Source organism: Mustela nigripes, chromosome 6, assembly GCF_022355385.1.
Source record: "Mustela nigripes isolate SB6536 chromosome 6, MUSNIG.SB6536, whole genome shotgun sequence".
Classification (NCBI taxonomy): Eukaryota; Metazoa; Chordata; class Mammalia; order Carnivora; family Mustelidae; genus Mustela; species Mustela nigripes.
Window position 1 is genome coordinate 39,173,881 of NC_081562.1, and position 19,172 is coordinate 39,193,052.

At 37.0% G+C, this 19,172-nt stretch overlaps 1 protein-coding gene across 2 annotated transcripts in view; it reads right to left on the bottom strand.

Annotated features, from left to right (window-relative positions):
* The window catches only part of SYT1 (synaptotagmin 1), a 539,629-nt gene that overhangs the window by 155,048 nt on the left and 365,409 nt on the right, over positions 1–19,172 (bottom strand). For both annotated transcript variants that reach the window (XM_059402413.1, XM_059402412.1), the window contains exon 4: positions 31–215. In XM_059402413.1, coding sequence (XP_059258396.1) covers positions 31–215 — 185 coding nt within the window. The remainder of the gene's footprint in view (positions 1–30; positions 216–19,172) is intronic.

The window sequence follows — 19,172 nt, forward strand, 5'->3', positions numbered from 1 at the left end:
CAAAGAAGTAATATGGAATGAAGACATTACCTGATCTTTCATGGTCTTCCCTAAGTCTTTCACATCTTTCATGTTAATGGCATTCTTCCCTCCCTTCTCTTTGCCCTTCTTCTTGTTTTTCTTTTTGAACAAACATTTCTTACAGATACAAAAGCAGCAGGTCAAGACTAAAAGGACAGCGACTATGGCTATGGCAATTAAGGCCCACGGTGGCACTGAAAGAGAAAAAGATAGAAGGCATCAGTAACAAACGCTGTATGTACAAAGTCTTTTAACCTAAAGGCTACAAAGGTATCCACTGGTTAATTCATATTTATTGAGCATTCCAGGCACCCTGTTCTGTGTCATAGTACCCACATCTCCTCTGCCCAGATGGTGGTTTCTGTTTCCACTTCACCCCTGCACATAAGTCAAATATGCTTCCCTCCAAACTATATGTCCATTCATCCATTCCTTCCTTCATCCAGAGCACAACTCTGGAGTTTGGCCTTGGAGTTGAAATCCTGACTCTACCATTTATTAGCTCTATGACCCTGGGCAAGTCCTCTAACCTCCCTCTGCCTCAGTATCCTTATCTCCAAAGTTGGAGGTAAACTGATCGGTATCATAGACTTCTTGAAGATTAAAATAAGATACATTTCCTGGCACATGGTAAAAGCTTAATAAATACTAGCTGCTATTGCTCGTCTATTAAGTACTAGAGACTCTATTAATATGTTCTGGGTATAATGGGAGGGACAGGCATCAACTGAATAACGAAAAAACAAATATCATAATGGTAATAAAGGTGAGGAAAAAGTACTTGATGTTCTGAAAGTCACCAGCTCTAAAAGTAGGACATTTACTGTCCACAATAGCCAAACTATGGAAAAAGCCTAAATGTCCATCAAGAGGTGAATGGATAAAGATGTAGTACATATATATATACTGGAATATTATGCAGCCATCAAAAACCTGAAATCGAACCATTTGCAATGATATGGATGGAACTAAAGGGTATTACGCTAAGGGAAATAAGTCCATCAGAGAAAGATAATTGTTATATGATTTCACTGATATGAGGAATTTGAGAAACAAGACAGAAGATAATAGGGGAAGGGAGGGAAAAACGAAACAAGATGAAACCAGAGAGGGAGACAAACCATGAGACTCTTAATCTCAGGAAACAAACTGAAGGTTGCTGGAGGGGATGGGTATGGGAGGGATGGAGTGGCTGGGTGATGGACACTGGGGAGGGTATGTGCTATGGTGAGCACTGTGAATTGGGTAAAACTGGTGAATCATAGATCTGTACCCCTGAAACAAATAATACATCATATGTTAATTAAAAAAATAATAATCCCCCCTCCCCTCAAAAGTAGGACATTTACCTGCTCAAGGTCTTCAGGGGCAGGGCAGGGGTTATGTTCAGTGGCCCTGAAACCAGGCTTTGGTTTGGGCTTGGCCACTTTCAGGCTGTGTCACTCTAGCTAGATTGCTTAGCTATTCTGAATTAGTTCCCTCCTTTATAAGGTGAAGGTAATAGTGGTACCTCTTTCATTTCCTTTGAAAATTAAGGGAGTTAATATACTAAAAAGCTTAGAATGGCATCCAGCACATAGCGGGAACTTGATGTTAGCTGTTTATTTTCAAGGAATACCACTAAGTATTATGGGTACCGTGGAACACTTAAAGTATATGGGAGGACATAAACAGGCACAATAATACATATATATTAAAAAAAAAAAAAAAAACAGAAGTTCAGTTGATATGCTAGGGGAAATTGAGAGGTAGAGGTGATTTTTTTTGATGAGAGGCTTCAGATTTATAGTCTCTGTTTAAAACAATAAAGAATATGTAAATAAATAAAGGCATTTTTCTGCTACAGTTGTCCATTTACTGAAAGTTATTATATTTTCTTATTTAGTATATCCTATACCATGTGCATATATTATAAAAAAGCTCTAATGGAAATATTTAAGATTTCACTTTGGCCAGAAAGGTGTTGAGACTGATCAGAAATAATTAGATTTGCCTGCTGTAATTAAGAAGAGACACTGGACACTGAAATGGTAAGAAAAAGTACTATTTTCTTCTACCTACGTAAACATTAGTACCAAGGATCGCTGAACACAAGGCTGGAATACTTTGATAAAATAGAAGCACTAAACCTCTCCTCAAAACGAGAAAACCCACTCTTTGCTGTCCCTCTGTGTTTAGCTTTATAGTGTCGAACACTTACTATGCCTATTCTAACTTACGACTGGCTAATAAATGTGAGCCTAAAGATCTATAAAAGCACAACTTCTGAAGTTGTGTTTTTAGCCAAAGAAATACCAGAAAGTAATATATAAATAAGCCCACACTAAACACCATGTTTTCTTAGGTTTCCTAATCTCATTAAATGATCATATTTTTAAAATGTAGATTAAATTTATGTAACCAATGATATCATTCATAACACCTCGTTTAAAACTTTCTCTTGTGATCTAACTGAAACCCTGCCATGCATGAACGAGAGAGTCTATGTATTCATTGCAGGCCAGATGATATTAATAATGACCCTTCATTTTGAACCTCGTAAATTACTCTTCCAGTCGGACTTGTGTGATAGTCTCTCAGCTACATAAAAGTCTCCTAAATTACACAGGACAAGACAGAGGTCATTTGACAACTTCACAAAAAGGAAATAGACAGCAAAAGCACAGGAACATTATTTAATCACAAGGAGTTAAAGACATAGGGGCATAGGATTACAGGAGGAAATCTTAAAACAGTACAACTTGAAGGTAAATTATAGCCGCTGAGAAAATTTGGTGATTTTTATTTCTTAAAGTGCTACCATATTCTAGGTTTGATCTCCTGAGTAGCTTAATTTCTAACTTCAACTATTCTCTATTGAATATATGAAACTTAAAGAATTTTCTTCACAATCTACTGGCATCTTCAGATAGGATTTAAAAATCTTAAGATTATCCTTTTGTGTACCTCTACCATGGAAATCTAACTGAATAGATATTTGGAATACAAACTACCATTTTTAATCGAGTTATTTGAATTGAATTCTCATCTTACATTCTGTGGAGATCAAATACTTAGAATTTGATAAGTTTGCAAAGAAACACCATCTATAGAACTATTCATTCTTATTTATAGAAATGTTTCAATATGAGTGAAAAAATCTCATATTTTCCATTAGGCTAAAAATTGATGGAAGACCTACTTAATATGGGCTAGCAGCTGCTACAGTTGTACATACATTATCTCATTTAATACATTAATACATTATCTCATTTTATAGCGGTTTTGTTCATTATCCCTTCAATTTTATACAGGAAAAACTTTATATGGAAGAAAAACTATAGATCCAATAGTTTGAGAAATTCAAATATAGCTTTATATTATTAGGTTAAAAATATACATATTTTAAGTGTATACAAAGGAAAAAATCTTTAGCTTTGAAGCCTTTTTAATAAAACATTTTATATTAAAAAAAACAGTAAAAATAAATAACAGCAGAAGATGCTGCCAAGTGATTTCCATAATATAAAGTATGGCTTCAATAAAAAATGGGCTCATCAAAATATTGCTATTGGCAGAAAACTATTAGCTTATTGTTATTGCCACCCAACTATCACTAAATGGAAATTTTAATAACAAGAATTTTAACATTTAACTTAAAGACCTTTCAGCAGAAAATAATAGATTAGTGTAAAAGCTTTCCATTAAAAATGTTATTTTCATTTTCCAGTTAATAAATTAATCTCACATTGTTTAACCCAAAGGTAAACTGATGCATAAAAAATTAAAGTCAATTCTAACTAGCTTCTAATGTTTTAACTTAGACTTTGTGATAGGCAGAATTTGGATTCCTCTGAATGTTCACATGCTGTCCCCTCGGACCCATGAATATGTTACCTTACATGGCAAAAAGGACTTGGCAAATGTGATTTAGGATCTTGAGAATGGGGAGGTTGTCCTGGGTTACATTCAGATAGAACTGTGCAATTACTGGAGTCCTTAAAAGTGAAAAACACAGGCAGGAGTTTCAGATTAGAGATTTGAAGATTCTATGCTGCTGATTTTGAACATGGAGGAAAGAACCATGAGCCAAGGAATGTAACTGTGTTTAGAAGCTGGAAAAGGCAAGGAAATGGATTCTCCCCTACAGTTTTGCGAAGGCATCAGTTTGTATAGCCACTATGGAAAAGACTATGGAGGTTCTTCAAAAAATTAAAAATAGAACTACCATATAATCCAGCAATCTCATTCTGGGTATATACCCCAGGGAAGCAAACAAACAAACAAAATTACTATGTGCAGTGGTATCTTCACCCCTATGTTCACTGCAGTATTATTCATAAAAGTCAAGATAAAGAAGCAGCTTAAGTGTCTATGAATGGTTCAAGGGACAAAGAAAATGTAGTATATACACACAATTAAAATATTATTCAGCCACAAAAAAGAAGGAAAAAAAGAAGGAAATCCTGCCATTTGTGACAACAAAGATGATGTTTTCCTGTGGCCAAACACAAACAACATTGTCTGTAGTAGGAGAACGTCTTGATCATATATTCCTTTTTGAAATTTCCTTCTGTTGCTGTGTCTACTGCCCTTGCCAGCATCGTCTTCAATGGGTCTGACATTTTCCCTCTTTCCTTTCCCATTCCCAAGTCTTTAACTTTGTTATTCAAAGTTCTCAGTCACTTGTTCGTTTTTACATTAACTCACAGTTGAACAGCTTCTTTCCTATGCCTTAAACGTTGACATCACTTATCCACTCTGTACCCTCTTATACACACTGGGACTGTATCTCCCACTACCTACAGAATGTTTTCTATGAATCCGCCATCTCAAACCTGTTCACCAAACCAGTGCTATGGTTCCTCTTAGTGCTTCAGTGATTGCCTGCTGGTTGTATCTTGGAATCACATGGAAAATTTTCTCCCAAGCCTGATTAAGGATCAAGTCATGCCATTTCTTCTTCCGTATGTTTTCTGCTTCCTTCACATCTATTTCTGCTCGTAAGGTGTGGGCTTCAGGTTACCTCCATGTCACTGAATCACTCGTTGCTCTTTGCTCAGGTCTATCCCCAGGTCTTCCTCAAACATATTCCTTCTTTCTTGCAATGCTATTCCTCTTCTTCAGTTCATTTAAACATTATTTCTCAAGGCTCAGCAAAAGTGTCTGTGTTGACAGATTTTTTAAAAATTTTATTTGACAGAGATCACAGGTAGGCAGAGAGGCAGACAGAATGAGAGGGGGAAGCAGGCTGCCCACAGAGCAGAGAGTCTGATGCGGGGGTCGATCCCAGGTCCCTGGGATCATGACCAGAGTGAAGGCCAGGCTTTAACCCACTGAGCCACCCAGGTGCCCCTATGTTGACAGGTTTTTAAATAAAAATACTACGTATGTTTGCTAAAATTGCCCCTTGCACCCAGTGAGAAATATGGACTATGTGGTAGACTACATTGGGTCATTGAGGTTGGTATAAAAAGACGTATTATTTGAAAAATCCAAATCTGTATAAATATATCAAAAGCATTTTAATATAACTCCTTTCTACACATGAAATTCACTTCTTAAAACTCAGCTCTTTGTAGATGATTCATGAAATGAAGTACTGGTATTTGATGAAAAACACAAAAAGATATTTTAGAATCATTTAGAAGTAAATTTGCATTAGCAGGTCTTCTGTTGGGGGGAGGGGAACCAAACAACTGTTTCCCCTTATCAGGAGGGGCCATTCCTTCATGAGGAGTGGGCCTAAGTTAAGCAGTTTAAAAAATTAAGTATTTAATTAAACACATATTTACAGAACATCTATTTGCCTGGCATTTTTTTTTTAAAGATTTTATTTATTTATTTGACAGAGAGAGATCACAAGTAGGCAGAGAGGCAGGCAGAGAGAGAGAGAGAGAGGAGGAAGCAGGCTCCCCGCTGAGCAGAGAGCCCGATGGGGGACTTGATCCCGGGACCCCGAGCCGAAGGCAGCAGCTTAACCCACTGAGCCACCCAGGTGCCCCTTGCCTGGCATTTTTTACAGAGCTGTAATAGAGGGCAAGCTTAGTTTGTATAATCATGAAGCTTACTATTTATTTCCTACATGCTGAAAACCAGGTCTTATTTACTCTTTCAGAAGTAAATTTCTTAAATTTGCCAAACTCAGTACTTAGAGGATAATAGGGTGTTCTCAGATAGAATCTCCACGGGTTCATGTGCTCTTGTGTACAGATTTAGTGCTCTCAGGGGGACATTTATTGATGAAAGTGACTAGTAAATATCCTTTTTACAATAAAAATGTTATTCTAAGATTGAAAAACGTCATTTCTTTTTCTTCAAGGGGGCTTTGGCACTAAGCAAATTTGTAAAAATCACTTATTTAAGAGGCCCTAGTAAACTTCCTTTTTTTGGAAAAGGAGACACTCCAAATTTCCTTCTCTTTAATGGAGCCAATTGTCGCTGAGAACAAGGGTACTGAGGACAGTACGTTTATGAAAGGGAAAATCTTACTATTATTGAAGAGCAGCCCAGGGTGTCCCATTTATACCCCCCAATCCGAAGTCTGCTCATCACACAGATGAGTCCTACAGAATGAACTGGTCGGGACAGAAGCTTTATAAAATTTACACAAAGTGCCCGATGGCCAAGAGGAGCCTGGTCTAGATTTCCTGATTCTAAGTTCTCACTTGTAAATAGACTTTGTTTGTTTGTTTGTTTTTTTCATCTCTAAAATGCCTGACTCAGTCCCTCGCTCGCTTAGTGCTCAGTAAATGTAAGGTGGCTTGAAAGGCCCACATGGCCATGATCTTGGGCCCAAGTACAAGTAGAGAGGGGTGGTCTCTGAGGTACGGCACTGCATCAGGTGTGTCTCCTTCAGTCTGCTGCTCGGTTGCATTTCCTCAGCTCTGACTTTCCTGCTACATCCCCATGTAGCCAGCTCTAGTGCTTACCTAGGCTGGCAACCTTCTGGTGGATTTACTCATTGGGTTTTAGATAGAATCTAGGGCAAAACTCACTGCTTTTTACTTCTGCCTCGATTTCACTTTCAAGGGCAGCTCTGCATTATCTGGAAGGTTCCCTTCCCATTCATCCTAATAAGAAACAACCTAAAAATCCATATCTCTTTCACGAGATGGGCTGCATTTTCCTCTCTGAGAAATAGAAGCTCATGCATTTACTTCAGTCTTAGATATTTCAGCCAAGGGCCTCAAGATGATGATCTAGGTAATACGTTGCTATGGCCACTACGAAAATTCGGCAGTGACTCCAAGCCTTTTCTACCTTTGCTGTATCTCTGTTTTGTCCTGAGTGCCTCATCGCGGTACTAACGTCTGTATCATTCATCTTATGAAGAACCTACAGATTTCTTCAATCTTAGGTTCACTGCAGCTTTTTTGCCAACTTCCAGGTTTACCCCCAAACAATCGGTCTCTCTACGGATCATCAGGCATCAATGGAAGAGCGCAGAGTAGAGTGTGAAAATAATTTTACTGTTAAATGCTAAGAAGAAGAATCTATCTCAAAGCTTTACTTTTAGCCTGTTGATGGCTAATTTTAAACACACAAGGAAAATTTTTCAAGGATTGGCAAAAAGCCAAATAAGTCTTGCATTTTAAGGCGTTTTCTAAATTGCAGAATGCAAACAGGAACAAAGCACTGGAAATATGTGGATTAATATTCTTATTAACCACCTCTGGAGACAGCACATTAAATGTGAGATTTGAAACACTGTATGCGGTCCTACAGAATATGGTTTAAGAATAAAACAGCCAAAGGTCAGAATGAAGGGTTTCTCATTATAAACAGAAACTGCTTCAAAGACCATGCATTCTTTGCTCCTCAGTATTAAACAAACTTTTTTCTCAGTCTTGATGATAGAGTTTGAAGCCTCTGTTGAATTACATGCCTCGTTTAAAATGTAACGAAATCTATAGTGTCTTCATGGGAAAATAAGTGTGTGTTCGAGCACAGGGTGTGTGCTGTATATTTAAATTTCTGTACAACTGGGAGTGTGTGGTACCCTGGTAGAGATTACAGTTCCTGCTCTCAAAGACCTTTGGATTCCAAATTAAAAACCCTTTTCCAGAAGCATCAGGGTAAAATTGACCAAGATGAGGGAATTTAAAACAAACAAAAAACCTAATCCTTCATTGGATCATTGACATTTATTTGTTTTCTTGGCATTCTGCGATGTGCTCATACTGTGCTGGAGATGGTGCGTGGGGCAGGGGTGGGAGGGGTGCAAAAAAGGCAAGTCCTTCTCTCTAGGAGCTTGCAAAGATTACCTTCCAGGAAAAAACTAGGAGATAGACAGTACAGGGTTAAAAATAAAATTCAGCAGAGTAGGTGGGCTCTGAGTAGGCGGCAGGTTAGGGATGGGTAAGGTCGTGGGTCCTAGAGTTCAAGGAAAGCTCCAAACAGGAGGTGAGTCTTGAGGAAAGCTCCAAGACTTTGCTTGCTGCACAATGAACATAGCCTTTTGGGGACTCCAGTTCTTTTCTTCTCCTCCTTCCTTTCTGTCTCCCAACCTCTTGTCTGTCCTGTCTCTCTCCTTCCTTTTCTTCCTTAATCCTTTGGTTTTTTGATTCCTTTTACTCTAACTTCTTAAACTTCAGTGTCTACCTTTCTTAAACAAAGCTCTCAGCAAGACACTTAGGAAAGAGACTACATGAGGCCTTTTTTTTTTTTTTTTTGGCCACAGTAAATGAGAAGACAATTCCTTACAGTAAACACAGTAGCCTTCCCTAAACAGCCTTCAGAATTACCCTCTTAACACATTCTTCTCTTATAGAGTTCTCTTTAGCTTTTTCAATATGTGCTCTTGACAGAAAGCAAACTGGAAGATATGTCTGTGTAAATAGGCTGTAAAAATGATCCAAGCCATTGAGTAGAGTTAGCTACTCATTAAGGCAAATGGATTGTGTAAACAGTAATGTAAGAGAGAGGCTCATTCATTCATTCATTTATTCATCCATCTGAGTGTCTATAGAACACATTAATGCTCAAGACCTTGAAGGAATAATGAATAAGTCTACAGTAATTAAACAGCTTATAGTCCAGCTGGGCAGGTATGATTAATATACATGAAGCAATTGTGAACAATAAATGCCAAATTAAATAGGGTCTTTGGCTTGACTCTAATTCCATTATGTGGTCACAGCAGTCTTACTCATCAAATGAACACTTATTTAGAATTATTTTTAAAAACCTTAAAACTTAATAAAATGGGAAATCCTCCTCTCTTTAAAAAAAAAACTATTAATACATTAAAAAACTGTTAATACATTTTAAAACTTCTGTAAAATATACTGCTTTAAAAAGCACAAAATCACTTAAAAGCTGGTAGTACATTAAAAAAAAAAACCTTCAGTAAAATATGTTGCTTTGAAAAGCACAAAATCACAACCTATACATTTGAGAAATTTTTTCTAGAACCTCTATCTGTTTATGTGATTTTTGGTAGGTAGGGGGACAGAAAACAGCCGCTGCTGAATAACTTAGTAAGGTTATTGATGTTTCTTATTGAATGCAATGATGAGTCTTGATAACGAAAGTTTGTTGACTGAAAGCCATTTTATCTGCACAGGTATTAATCAAATAATTAATTTTATAAAATGTCTCTAATAATAGTCTGCTTTCAATGATAAGGCAAAGTCATCCGTATCTTCACAATATTGGAATGTCTGAAATTTGACATGGGAAAATGATGTTGGGTGTTCAGGCAGAGAGATAAGCCCCAGCATGACTTCCAGGGGATTTAGATAAAGTCCCAGTCAGCCCTGGGAGCTTGCTGTCTGCAGGCTCCAGGGAGAAGTGCATTGGTAAACAGGAGGGGATGCCAGGTAGGTTGGCAGAGGCGAAGACGATTCATGGGCTAATCAGTTCGGAAGTCTTTGGAAGTTTGTAACAGTTTTCAATCATGCTGTGGACAACACAATTTTGTGGTTAAAGGGAAATCCATTTATCCTATCAAATTTGTAGCATGTCTCTCTTGAGTTCCGATTTCCAAGTTCAAAACCAAAAAGGAATATGTCTCAGGTATTTTCTTCCCCTAGTGGAAGCTAACTATCTTCTTTTGTGTTAAAAGTTTTCAAAATCTTTTGGATTCTGTTTCAGTTGGTTTTTGGTTTTCTTTGGACACTTTGAATCGAGTTAACATTGTCTTTAATCTGTTTTCTGTCTTTGGCAGAGAGGCCCAAGGAAAAAAAATCGATTCCAAGACTTGAATAGGGTACCTGTGGGCAACTTTTGGATATCTCAATATTTGAGTCTCTACTTGTTTCTTTTTTAAGCAATTTCATATTATGATTAAATCCAATTATGGTAAAAGAACATCAGCTGAACAGGCAGATAGGTTCCCTGCTTCTTGGTGCTAGTGTACAACTTCAGGCCAGCAGTTAGAAGAAATGAAGAAAGAAAAATGCCATCTAACCTTATTACCTCCTGTTTTGGAAGGATTTTCCCCCCTGTACTTTCTATTTATTTTTCTGGGGGCAAGTGACAAGATTTTTAGAGTTCCCTGTAACTTGGAGCAATTTGATTGTACTGACAGGAACTGTGTGGTTGCTACGCATTAAGCAAAGAAGAGCCAGATGTTTGAGTCTTTCCAGTCATGAAAAGGAAGAGTCCGGCTCGTTAATTTCATTACTCTACAAAGTGACAGGTAGACAACAGTGAAAACAAAGCCCCTTGCTTGTCTGGCTATTCACAGGACATTTTTCCTTGATTATCCAATGGATTCCTGCTGCTACAGACTGAACTTGTTAATTGGCCTCTCCAGTCGCTGTTTTCTCTCTTTCTCTCAGTGTATTTTTCTCCCTGGCAATTTGTAGCATCATTTCTTCTTTTTGTTTTGTGGTTCTTGGATTTGAACTTTCATCTTTATTTTTCTACAGTTCCATGGTTCTTGATTTATTTTTCATTCTTGCTTTTGAAGATACATATACATATTTATATATATATATTATATATATGTGATCCTTTAAATCTTATCCTTTTTTTAATTTTAATTTTTTTTTTAAGATTTTATTTATTTATTTGACAGAGAGATCACAAGTAGGCAGAGAGGCAGGCAGAGAGAGAGAGAGGAGGAAGCAGGCTCCCCGCTGAACAGAGAGCCTGATGCGGGACTCGATCCCAGGACCCTGAGATCATGACCTGAGCCGAAGGCAGTGGCTTAACCCACTGAGCCACCCAGGTGCCCTATATATGTAATCCTTTAAATCTTATCCCTTTTAAAATCTTATCTCCCTTTGTTTAGAGTTTGTACTTCAGTGCAACCGTGAGCATATGACCTCAGGACCCTGTGTGAATCATGCATTTTTTTGTAAATTTGCCCAGATCTCCACTGAGAAAGTACAATTTTCTTGATTCTCTTTTTCCTTGTCAAACTTAGTGATTTCCTCCCTTAAAAGACTCCTGGTAGACTTCCTCCAAATGTTTGCCTCAGTAATACCACATATGAGCTCTTTATATTGTCTCTCACCCACATTTATTTATGCTTTCTCACTGGTATGATCATATATTGATCCTCGTTTTCTAGTAGCTTTGTAATTTGCCTCTTCAACATGGAGACATCACCTGAGGAGGGATACTGTGACCTTCCTCTCCTTGGATTTTCCATGAATTATAGTTGGGTTGGGTATATGAGAAGTCATAAGCAAAGGCTTACTGGGGCGCCTGGGTGATTCAGTGGGTTGAGCCTCGGCATTCGGCTTGGGTCATGATCTCAGGGTGTTGGGATCGAGCCCCGTATTGGGCTCTCTGCTCAGCGGGGAGCCTGTTTCCCCCTTCTCTCTCTGCCTGCCTCTCTGCCTACTTGTGATCTCTCTCTCTCTGTCAAATAAATAAATAAAATCTTTTAAAAAACAAACAAAAAAAACACAGAAATGCTTACTGAAGAAACAAAAGCATAATTAGAGACCAGGAAAGCCTTCTTCCAATATTGTTTAAACATGGGTGGAATGTGGCTCTATTGGACTCCTTTTAAAACTAAAGGGTATACTTCTTTTTAAATACTACAGATAAATCCTGATAAATTTTCCAGATCATTTAGAAAATATGTGGAACTAGTCCTTATTTTTTTCTTCTAGAAGATTATGGAAAAAGCAATAAAATTCATTTTGTTCCTGTCATTTTCCCTTATTTTTATGTTGTCTATCCCCAAGAAAGATGCTCTTAAAGAATTGTATTAATAATGCTGATATGGCTTTTTCTTTCTTATGGGCAGCACTTGCTGTATTCCCTAATCTAATTTCTCGTTTATATAGTTCTTTCACTTTATGAGCCCCTTTCACATTACCTCAGCCCATTTGACTCTAAAAGACCCAATTGCAGAGAAGCTAAGATGGTGGTTACCAGAATCTCCATTTTGTAGGTGAGAACATTGAGGATCTGAAATATAGCTTCCGTAACGTGATTCTCATTAGAGTAGGGATCAGGCTTAGGTCTTAAGTTCTCATGCTCTTTCTATATATTTTGGCACTCTTTTGTGTCCACACTGAATATTGAGCAAATATTCACTAATTATATTCCTGCTCATAAATTTGAGCAGGATTTGGCAAATATATTTGTATAGGACTACCAGGCTTCTTCAAACGGCAATAATATTTTATTGTTTATGCCAACTCAGTGAAAATCATTTGTCCAAAAAAAAAAAAATCTGATGATAATTGTAACATCAGTGGGCCACAACAGGGGGATCAGGAATCTTGACTCCCAAGTTCTGCCACTCAAATTGCCAAATAAGTTTGAACCAAGTTATTTAAACTTTTCTGAACCTCAGATTCAACATCTATAATATGGGAGGTGGGTGGAGAGAGGGAACTCTGATATAAACTCTAAGCAATTTGTGACACGTAAATTTGTAACAGGCAAAGTACTCTGTACAGTGGGTAACGGGAAGGAGGATTTTACATGCCAGTTATTTTTATTTGCCAGCAAGTCTTATGAAATTTCATAATCTGAAAGTGCTTAAAACCTGACTAAGAAAACTCTAAAAATTACATAGATAAAAGATGAAATACAAATTGTATGTATACTAAAACTCCCAGCATACTCGACATGCTCTGTGCCAATAATACAGCAGAATGTCAGGGTAACATTCTAAAATAAAGATGACTGTCAAAAAACTCAGAGGCAAAGCATTTTGGCAGTGTTCAAGCTATTCGTGGGTAAGTAATAGAATAAGTAAATCAAACTTTGGGGGAGAATAAATCACAGTTCTTTAAAATCACAGTGCTTGAACAACTGATTTTTATTCAAATAATGTGAGCAGCATTGGAATAATATTAAATTGTGTACTAGTGGAAATAAACATAATATTCACTGCTTTGTATTTTCAATAATTAGTCAGCCCAGCTAACCTACCTGAGGTAAATGTTTTAACGCAGCAGTAATAAATGTATTAGTGGCAAGAATTTTACTCTTTCTGATGGCAAAATGGTAGGTTTTGCTTGATTGCACTCAATTCTGTGGGGCTTAAGCATTAACAACAATATGCTCTTGGATGCTGCTTTTTTTTTTCCTTTAAAATTGGCCAACTATTTTAAGTGATGTAAAAAGCTACCTTAAATTCAGTGTTTTTTTTTTAATTTATTTTTTATTTTCAGCATAACAGTATTCATTATTTTTGCACCACACCCAGTGTTCCATGCAATCCGTGCCCTCTATAATACCCACCACCTGGTTCCCCCGACCTTCCACCCCCTGCCCCTTCAAAACCCTCAGGTTGTTTTTCAGAGTCCATTTTTATTCAATAATTATTTACATTTTAAAATTCTAATGTTTTATTAAGAACCAACTTTGTAATATGTTTCCACTGAATAATTTACAACATTGAATTCATTATTTCACTTAAGTACTCTGATCTTCCTTCATAAATGGAAAATTTAAGGTACCAGAAATACCGTGACTGTCCAAAGATCTTCAGAAAAAAATCATGGTCCAATCTCAAACTCAACCCTTTGTACCATCAAACTCTTTCTATTAATCCAAACTCTGATTCTTCCTTGTTTCAAATCAGTCAGTGATGATAAGATTTAAATTTACACAGGATCACAATTTTGGTCCTTTTGTATTTAAATCCTTCCAATGCTGTGTTCATTTAATATGTCTTACTTATTAATTTTGAGTTGTTTCTGCCTATAATTTTCAAGAAAATGGGTTAGGAGCCTATAGCTGTACATTACATTTTAGTATGATTTAGTAAAGTAGTGAGATAGAGAATTTCCTTTAAAGATTAGAAACTATGAAACTTACTGGAAGCAATAACTGTGGGTTTTTGTTTTTCTTCAGTATTTTACTTACGTGTAACCATCAAAGTCAAGAACCAGGTTACTGTGCAAATATTACAGTGTTTATATCCATAGAGAATCACTAGATCCAGATACTGCCTGGAAGAAATACAATAATCTTACTATGCTAGTGGCCTCTTAAGATTCTTGGAAAAACGATAGTGGTTACATTACTTAACATATTCAGGCAGATGCCTTTCAGGCAATGTAAAATTTTATGTTTGAAGTTCATCTTAATGCTTTTAAGTGAAAGAATTAAAAAAGAGAATTTAGTGGGCTGATGTAATCTGAGGGTCATACTCTTCTTTCTGAAAAGAATATTTACTTTAAATTATTGATGGACAGAAAGGAAAAAAAAAATAGCAGAACACTTAAAATAGATCATCAGAGGAAGGATGTTCAGAAAAAAACAATGAAGAAAATGGAGAATGTTAACTCCTATTGAAAAGCTTACAGCAGACACCGGAAGTATAGGATGTTCTTTTAAGTAGCAGCTGATTGCTCTAAATCATTTTTTTTTTTTTTAAAATCAGGGATTTTTGAAGTCTACCATACATTTGAGACAAATGGAATAAAACTTCAGAAAGCAGTCTATGGCATTGTGGAAGGGGCAGTAAGTAAGTGTGTGTTCGTGCTAACCTGGCTCAGCTCCCTCCCTGAAAACTGGGTTCCACCCTGCACTACTGGTCCTTCTCGAAGCACAAGGTGCTGCCTCATGCCTTGGTTTTCTCTTTTCCATTTACCTCCTCTGTGGGCTGCTCTGTGCATATTTGACATGTGGGGGCGTAAAGAGAGGGAGAATAGAGAGCATGGAATCTGGGGGAGCTATTTGGAGCTATTTTGTTCCTTGGTGTTTTTTCTAATTGTCCCTGAGCAGCCATCTAAATGGTGACATGGGGAGGAGAGGCAGTAAATAGTATGAGGAGTGCAGTACATTTCCAGAAGAGCTCGAGCCCGATCCCGGCTGCAGTTCTCAAAAGGTGGCAGAGGAGGAAGCAGCTGACATCTCCATGTTCCTACATTATGAGAAGGGTGTCATTTGCCTTATTTGAGGGTTGTGTGCATGAGAATTTCAGGTACAGTCTCAAAAACACAAATGCGAAAATGATGATGATGAACTTGAAGATGTACATTCTTTCATAAAGTATCAGTAATCTGTGGAGTTGGATGTATGCTATGATTATATAATAGTTAATGTAAAATGTGATCTTAGCTCCAGTCCTCACCCCAGTCCCTACCAATCAAAACCAGATTCTCCAACAGCAGATGCTAACACCTACGGCTGGAAAAATATCAGAGAAAAGTCATGAGGTTGGAGTTAGATAGGAGAAGTTTCTTTTCCTTCAGAAAGATGAGATAAATTTTGTTTGAGTGATTTTGTAATTTTCTAGGCAAAAGTCCAACTATGCTATTACAAAAAAATAAGTTCCTTGGGGAATAAAAAAGCAAGGTATAAAGAGAGAAAGTCTTTTTAACACAACTGATGAGAATCATAATCAATATACAGTAATGGAAAAGAAGTTTCTCATATGGTTGAAACGTGATTACTCTGTTATAAAGCAACACACAGGGGTTTCACTTTTTGTAGATCAGAATAGATTCAGGCTAATTGACCTCATGGAACCCTTAAGTTAAAATGTTTGGGTGAATTTTAATAAATGTGTAATTAAATAACAAAAAGTAAAATCCTAGAAAATCAGTTATAATGTTACCTATTCAACTCATCATGGTATACTAGAAGGTACTAGATGTTAGGCGTCAACTGAGTTTATTTTGTTTTATTTTTTAAATATCTTACTCATTTGAAAGAGACAGTGCAAGAAAGAGCAGCAGCTGGGGGTGTGGGGCAGAGGGAGAGGGAGAAGCAGACTCTCTGCTCCACAGGGAGCCGGATGCAGGGCTCCATCCCGGGACCCTGGGATCATGACCTGAGCGGAAGGCAGAGGCTTAACTGATTGCACCATCCATGTGCCCCTCAACTCTGAGTTTAAAATTCAGTAAGTCTTTGTCTTCTTCTACATGAAAAGTGGGGATAATACCACAATACTAATTGTGAGAATTACGTGAGATGATACATTTGAATACTTGGCACATAGATGGGGTTTAAAAAATGCTAATTTTTTCCCATTTTAAGTAATAAATAATACATATAATATTCTGTTCTAAAATCCAATTTTGTTATTCTAAAAGTATTTTTTTTAAAGATTTTATTTATTTATTTGACAGAGAGAGATCACAAGTAGGCAGAGAGGCAGGCAGAGAGAGAGGAGGAAGCAGGCTCCCTCTTGAGCAGAGAGCCCGATGCAGGGCTCCATCCCAGGACCCTGAGATCATGACCTGAGCCGAAGGCAGCGGCTTAACCCACTGAGCCACCCAGGCGCCTCTCTAAAAGTATTTTTATTGAAATTTAATTGACATACAGTATCCTATTAGTTCCAGGTATGTACCACAGATTCCAATATTTTTATCTATTACAAAACTACCCCATGGTAAGTCTAGTTACCATCTGTCATCATAGAAAGATGTTACAGTACTATTTATCATATTTCCTGTGCTGTACTTTATGTCCTCATGACTTACCGGAAGTTTGTACTTCTTAATCCCCTTCCCCACCCAACCTAGCTGCTTTCTGGTAACTGGCAATTGGTTTCCTGTATATATGAGTATGTTTGTTTGGTTTGCCCATTTGTTTTCGCATTCTGCATATAAGTGAAATCATATGGTATTTGTTTTCTGTCTCACTTACTTTGCCTACCATAATCCCTCTAGATCCAACCATGTTGTCCCAAATGGCAAGATAAAAGGATTTTTTGGAAACATATTTAAAATGATGAGACCCAGAGAATAAAACTGTAAAACCTGCTGAGTTCCCTCTAAAGACCTTGTTCTATTTGCCTCTCTAAAAATTAAAAGAAAATTGATCCAGTGTAACTTCTACAGCTTGAAAGGGATAGAGACAATTTGGAGTTAATTCTGTATAAAATAAGGAAGATCCTCAAATCTTAGGCTTACATGAGAATTGAGAATAGGTTCTCTATTTTCTGAGAAGGAGGAGTGAGAGGAAATGGAGTATAGCAGAGAGATTGAAAATATTGGAGGCAGAGAAGAAGTCTCTTGACTTAAAGAACTAATGTATATTGAAAGAATTTTTAAAATAGCAGCAAAATTTTAAAAGAGCATAGATGGTTAAGTGTATAAGGCAATGAAGGTTAGCAGGCAGAATTTTTTTTTTTTCATGCCTGGTTATCACTTACAGTGTCTTTACTGGGTTTTAAGTCTGTGGCTTTAAAGTGTACTCATACTGTTGGGGGAACCTGCACAGCAATGTGAGAATGTTGAGCACCCCAGCCTTTATAACCCCAGAGAACAATGTCACGTGGGGTGAGGTTGGACTGGAGGGACTGCCAGAGATGGTTCAGGTCCCAGTAGTGTGGTGACTTCTGAGCCATGCCTAGCAGTTTACAATGGGGTTCCAGATAAGTCTTTATCTTTGGTCTCGTAGTATGGTCAGATATCTTTCTTTTTTTTTTTTTTAATGGTCAGATATATTAATGTAACAAAATTATCCCTCTTTGTCTCTAACAGAATGGCTTGAGAGGTCTATGGGAATACAATGACACTTTTTTGTACCAATAAATTATTGATTTTTTGTTAGGGAAGTATTCTAACATGCAGATAGAAATGGAAGGGTTCTGAATTTCAACTTCTGAAGAGATTTGATCATTGAATGAGGACTGTGGGTGCAGAAAAACAAAATGAGATTTAGAAGCTGAAGAACTCAGTCATGTGAGAAGGTTCAGGTCTGGGAAAGCTAAGATCCTCACTGCTTGGCATCATCCTAGGCACAAGATAGAGTTTTAGTTCAGAAAGATGGGATTGCCAGAACAGAACAGAATGTTATTTTACAGTTCATTTTAACTGGCCCAGAGTTAATGAAGCATGGGAAGTTGCTGTCACTTGGTGGTTAATAGGATTGATTTGAAAATTCTGGTTATTATAGTAACTTTGATTTCATAAATCTGAATTTCTTATTAGAGTAGCATTACAGAAAAATGGAACTTTTATGGTATTTGTGGTTCTCTGAGGAAACATCTTGTATCAGTTTCTGAAGGCATTGTAGGGGGGTGTATGTGAAGTATGCCAGCGATGAAAGTGTCTTCTCAGACAGAATATTTCTATAACTTGACTGCCTGCATTATTAGGGCCAAAGAACAACAGCAAACTCTTTAAAGTCTACTTTGAAGTTCAAGGAAATAGCCTTTTTCTCTAACTGCTTATTTACTTCAACAAATCACAAGAAGAACACTGAGTACTTTGCAATTTTGGAGCAACCAAGAAAGCTTGGCTGAAATGGATTAAAATAAAGTAAATGCACCTGAACAATAGTAAATAAATTAGAGGTTCTACTCTGACTTTTAACAAAACAGTCCTGTATTTGAATTTATCCAAGGTCATGGGAAATAAGGAACAGTGAAATTAAAACATAGAAAAATCTTGCAAATGAGATTCAGCAAATTTTTGTTCTTTCTTGCTCTGAACGTCTGTAGGAAAAATAGGTATTTGTGAATCTTTCTGAGCTGTATTTGCCCTTTGCCTTGTATGTCTCTACCTAATCAAGTACCTTTAGAAACAGCTGAGGTTTTTAATGGCATAGGGACTAGGGAAGTGAGAAATGTCTTTAATCATTGTTTTATTTTACATGCCTAATTTAAGCTCTAAGCCTACAGGTGTTCGGCTGTATCAAATTCCCAATATGCAATAAATGGGAAATTCAATATAATGTCTATTATTGTTTGTCATATTTAAAAACCATGAATGTGCTTTCACCTTGTTTTAAGTTTAGAGCTCTGAATTATATTTTCTTATAGTACGATGAATATTAAGTCTAAATGTGCA